At 37.5% G+C, this 5,844-nt stretch overlaps 1 protein-coding gene across 1 annotated transcript; it reads right to left on the reverse strand.

The window, feature by feature from the left end:
- Window positions 1-690: 690 nt before the first annotated feature.
- On the reverse strand, window positions 691-5,386 carry LOC144435328 (ileal sodium/bile acid cotransporter-like). The gene is made up of 3 exons (XM_078123924.1): window positions 5,016-5,386; window positions 1,642-1,849; window positions 691-1,251 (listed from the first exon to the last, which is right to left on the reverse strand). Exons 1-3 carry the CDS (start codon window positions 5,384-5,386, stop codon window positions 691-693), a joined length of 1,140 nt encoding a protein of 379 aa, XP_077980050.1.
- Window positions 5,387-5,844: the final 458 nt, after the last annotated feature.

Here is a 5,844-nt window from a genome sequence, read left to right on the forward strand (position 1 = left end):
GTACGTTTAGAAAATTGGTGACGTCATATACAACGTCACTTAACTTCAAACCGTGACGTCATATTTTCTGTGTAAAAGCACGAATTTGATGAGTAACACGTCTTGACAAGATGTTGTGTGTCAACTCAAATACATTAATGCATTACTATTGAATCACTTTTTACAATATGTATTTTAAAAGATCTTTCAAAATTTTCAAATTTAGTAAGACTGTCTAAATCCCGATGAAAAGACTATTATGTAAGAATACCTGACATGATACAGAGAATTTTATGTGTGAAAATGTCATGTGACAAGTATATGGGTCCCTCATGAACTGTTTAGCGCGAAAAAAAATGAAGTGGAGTATTAAATCTTCATTAAAACACTGTTTTCAACAATTTAAAACAAAAAGTCCCTTGAAGTAAAACCATTTTCTGACCGCAGGGGGCGGGCTTCAGATACATTTATCTCGATCTTGGGACGATATATACCTTGGTAAGTCAAAATACGTACACACGAACACACCAAACTATTGTTGTTTTTTTCATCAATTATGCAGTATCTGTTCAAATGTATTAAGTAGGATCAGTCAACAATGAGCTATAGAGCAAATGCAATTTTTTTTTCTCCTAGATATTAATAATGGGAGGAAACGTGGAAATGTTAAGACCACAGCTCCCCTTTCGGTGGTTTTTATGTCTTTACTTATTAATATTTTACTGGTGTCATGTCGGTCTGAGATCCTTGCGTTTTATTTTCACCATCAAATCCTTCGTTCTTATGCCATCCTTTCTCCAGTTGTCCATCCGTCACGGCGTGTACCTTGGTCTTTTGTCCTACATCTTTCGTCACCATTTCCTGTCCTTCATTTCCATCATCGTCACCATAGTCACAGGCAAGGCAGTGACCACGCTTGTAAAGCATCCTGTAAATGACTATGACAAGCGACAGCTCAGCTATCTGGATAGGGCCGTAGAGGGATGAGATGACCAACATCCGGGCTCTCTGTGGACCAGCTGGAAACGATGTGTTGATGACGCTGAGGGCAAGCGCGATATTCTGGCAACCTGTTTCTATACCAACGGTGCGTCTCTTTGAGCATGGAAGGCGTATGATAGTGGAAGTGATGAAACCTAGTGATGCTGCGAACATCGGGAGGAAAAGTGCTATCAGCCAGATGTACCAAGATGATGTGAATGCATCGGGTTTGATATAGGCACGAAGAATGATACTAATGACAATACCGATTGTTCCGATCAAGGCACACACCTGTAAAGACACAAATAAACAAATAAAAACATTATCTAGTGTACACCAAATACAAAATGTAATGGGTTTTTGGCAATACAATAATGTAGGTTGAACATCTTACATCTATAGCGTCATGCTGGTCAAAGATGGGACGGTAGCAGACATATCTGACGTATCCAAACTGGAAATTAAAATTGTTAATGTTAAGATTCCTAACGCCACCTTCTGAGATTTTTTCCATTGCTTAAAAGTGAGATGAGAGCTCATAATTATATAACTTTCAATCTAATTTGTAACAGCTTGGTAAGGTGGATACACACACGCATGCAATATCTATATACTGACCCCTTTCGGACAAACAAGTGCAAAAAAAACCATGAAGATGTAAAACAAGTATTTTTCACTTACGTTTGTTATTTTGTTGATATATTTTGGTAATTTATAGCGTAGAAGTAAGCCAAAGGCAGCTGGTACAAGTAATATTAACAATGTGACAGTTACGATCAGATATGGAACTGTGAAGTTGGCACCTGAGGTCCACGAACGTCCGTATAGAAACAGGCACAGTGGCATTGCACCCACAGCCAGAATGGTAGAACATGTTGTTAAACATACACTGAAAGAAAACAGTTTGTAGAAATTGAAATTTTCTCCTTTTATTTTTAAAAAACAATCATTTTTTCTTGCATTACGTGTTTTATTTGTGTTACATATATTTGTACTTGGAAGGTATGAATGTTTTGGGCCTCTGTGGGTCACAGTAACATGTGAGTTTGAATAGCGCCAGCAACGTCTGACTGTGGCGATACATCACCATTTAGTGTAGTGTGGTATAACATGTTCGCTGTCCCCCTATCATCTTCTACAAGAAGGGGTCGGTGACCTATTGAACGAGCATCGGGAGGGTTTTTGTTGACGGAAGAGACCCCGGACCCGTCTCTTCGAAGACGCGTTGCGGTCCTCGTAGCATATATACAGAACTAGCAGTACATGTATAAGGTTTAGCGAGTTGTATCTGCATGGATCCCAACCCGTCATTCAAATATCGTGTCGATCTATACGACTGCTAGAGTTACAACTTGCCGAAGAATATTGGTGGTATGTGGAATGTGTGATATAGTTACATGTCAAATTCGGATTATTTTGTTACCACCTTGTCTAAAATATACACTGCAAGGAATAGATCGAAGTCTTTAAAGGTATGAACTTATTTGAGTTCACTAAATGGTTTACCAACATAAAGAGGCAAGGGTGCATGTATGCATTATTGTACTAGTACTCCAGTGAGTGCATATATATATCATTCCTGTGGTTCTCTTTCTATCCAAAAGATTAAATGGGCAAGTCGATGTCATCGGTTGTCTACAGATAATAGCGTGTGATTTTCTTTTCGCGTCTAAAGCACAGACAGTGTCCTTCGCATGCTGGTATATTTGATTTTACTTCGAAGTGTTTTTGTATAGCAACTGTACCACAATTTAACGTGTCAGGCTTCCAACACATTGACAATGTTTTCAATGCCCAGATTTTGAAGACTCGGTGTTTCTATTTCGGCCTGTGACACTCAAGAGTTTATTATAGTAAATGTCCACCGTTATTCGCCGCTTTCTTGTAATCTGTGGTAGATTTAGAGAGAGTGGGAAAAGATGAAGACAAAAAAGGTACACTCGAGGTGTTCAAATTCTATATCAAAGTGACACAAGCGGAGTTTGCCTGTAAGGTTATCTACTACTATTTAAGTTGAACACACTTACAGATGCACAATTTTTTGACGCGTTTGTTGATTTGAATAGAGGAAAAATTTCACTTCCTTAACGTACGATGCTCACGTCGTATAGCTATATACTGTATGTGTATAATGCTTTTAAGAGAAGGAAAACAATGTTTAGATAAATATCACCATAGGTGTACATATGTTCTTTGTATTTTTCTTCTATATTTACATACTGTATGTAAGTTTATAGATGTTCTGTTTGCTTAATTTCTTTTGGAAAACGGTGACTTATACGACAGTCCGAAGGGCTGGGCAATTATATATCTTTCCATATATTCATTGTAATTTATTTTTAAAACTGCATGTCACTATAATAAACTACTACTAGACAGACTAGACTAGACTATAGGAAATCCCTACTATACAGTCAACATTTGTAATGTCATAGAATTTAGACATGTATCGACATTAACAATACTGTAACACTTGAAAGGGTTTTATGTAAGTATTTTTTACTTATGACAAAGGCCTTAAACTGAATTTGTGCCACTTTCAAAATCATCTCCTGACATTGTAAGTACAGTCGACGGCATAATAATCTAATATACATATAATAATTTATGTTATCGAATCGTTTTTAGCATGCCTAAAATGTAAGGTTTAAGTTTTATCAACAGGAAGTGGTCGATATCTACACTTCAGTTCAAAAAACACCCGGGCCGTAAAACGTATAAATTGAGTGGTCCCTTCAGACAGAAAATCTTCACGATAACATATGTGACACGAGTTTTATTATATATCGCAGTGACGACTTCGGGGTGTCGAACGTGGGGCTATGGTTGATGTGAGAAATAAAAGTTTCAACATAATCAATCAGCCCCTGAATTTACTGTTGGGTCGTCTTCTTATTGTCGACCTAGGCCTGCTGTAAGTATAACTTAAGGTGGCAATTTCAACGATAATTGGCCTCAAGAGGTCCTTCACTGAGGAGGAATTTTATTAACCACCGGGATTCTGCGCGAGTGATTTAAATTCATTTGCGACGATTAAAAGACGTTGAATTATAGATCCTATATGTCATAATTTCTCGTTTGAAGCAAACTGTCAATTTCTTGCACGTTAAGTTAGTACTAAAAATTAACAACGAGCTAACAACTTGTCTCGAGTGATTTTTCTAGAAATTACCAGCGCCACGAAAGGAAGCCACAGCGCCACGAAATTTAAGAAAGCTATATCCCTCTCCCTTGATGTACGATTGTGCGGGGAAAATGTTTCCATGGGCAACGGTTTGATTCACCGAGGAAGGGGTTCATCAGTTTGGTCCTTAAAAGGCCCAACTTTTATGCACTTTCCAAAGTTACAGGGACCACGGAAGAAACCTGAGTGACTGAAGAAACCACCTGTTGTACGCAGTATTGTATTGTTGTTATGATGTCCTTGATGTAAATAAGTCAAGGCCAATTAACTACAAAAGTACAGTCACACAAACTATTTTGCTTTTGCGGACGGACAAAACATAAAGCAACCCGCATTTTTTTTTCAGTGATTGAATTCGTATCAGAGACTAGAACACAGAGATTCATCAAGTAGCAACAACACTCAAAACTATATTAATTACAATGAAAGTTTGTAAACACTTTTCAGAGTAGGTATTCGACTTCAAATTTATGGGTTTTGGAGACATTTCATATTCTCAAGGTTAGGATTTGTACAATGTACATATGAATCTTAATCGATAAACAATTCTGAGTCAGTAAAGAATACGTATACATCGATAAAATTACAGTGCTGTCTTGGAAGAAACCAATGATTAAATTTTACTTCAGGTTGGACATTTTTTTTAATTTCTATAAAATTTTGAATGCAGTATAGAGATACTAGAATCAAATTAAACGCAGATAACTAACGAAAATTAACTTATTGTTCGATGAGGTTATGAAATTTGCGATTTCTCATTTTTTTAAGAGATCCATATGAAAAACAAAGCACAAAGTGTATTCGATTGTTTTGTCAACTTGGGCATGCATGTTTCACGTGAAGAAAAATATATACTATTCGAGAGCATTACCTTAGAGTGACGTTACCTCTAGCGTAGTAAGCAAAGACATTGGAAAGACTGCCACCGGGTGATGAACATTGTACGATCAACCCAATGGCGAACTCAGCTGGAAGGTTTGCTGCGTGGGCTAAACCAAACCCTAATAACGGCATGATGATGAACTGTGACAACCAACAGATCAAAATTGCCCACGGTCGTCGTAGACTTTTCTTCAATTCTGGAACTTCAGTCTGACCCCCCATTCCGATCATTATGAGCACCATGATGACGTATATCATGTATTGATCAACTTTCTGTAAGGTAAGGAGATGAGGAGCTAGCTGCTCCATCACAGTTGAGTTGGTGTCCGCTGTCGACATCATTTCAGTAGTCGTTGCCATCTTGGAAGAAGTTGAGTTGTGATCTGTGAGACGTTCGTACTAACTGTTCGCAACTGATTATTTGGCAGTGCGGGAAAGTTTATATAAATGCTTATGAAATATATATCCCAATAAAAAGACAATAAATTCTTCCACCTGCCTGTCAAATTATACATATGGACAAAGTGCTAAATCAAAATAAACACAATAATATAGACCTTCCCCTTCATTCCGTTGGTGCTGGCAACAAAACATCCCTAACAACAACGTTCAGATATATCTTTTACATCTCTGGTGAATTCAAAAGTTGTGACTTGTCCAGGTAAATTCTATCCATGTCTAGTCAAACGTTATTCTTGTTTCAGAAGCAGAGTCCAACTTAACATGTAGTGTATATAGGATAGCCATAGATGAACACCGTGCATTTTTCTCATGAAAAGTACAGTTTAGGAACCTAAACATTATTTGAGATCACCTTC

The sequence above is a fragment of the Glandiceps talaboti genome, chromosome 5 (assembly GCF_964340395.1).
Source record: "Glandiceps talaboti chromosome 5, keGlaTala1.1, whole genome shotgun sequence".
Taxonomy (NCBI): Eukaryota; Metazoa; Hemichordata; class Enteropneusta; family Spengelidae; genus Glandiceps; species Glandiceps talaboti.

What these genes read in the sequence shown, in the direction of transcription:
- LOC144435328 (XM_078123924.1), bottom strand. Translation starts at nt 5,386, where the DNA reads ATGGCAACGACTACTGAAATGATGTCGACAGCGGACACCAACTCAACT. An exon ending in AGAGGTAACGTCACTCTAAG is followed by an intron (nt 1,850 to 5,015) that starts GTAATGCTCTCG and finishes GTTTTCTTTCAG; the next exon opens with TGTATGTTTAACAACATGTT. An exon ending in ATATCAACAAAATAACAAAC is followed by an intron (nt 1,252 to 1,641) that starts GTAAGTGAAAAA and finishes GTGTCTTTACAG; the next exon opens with GTGTGTGCCTTGATCGGAAC.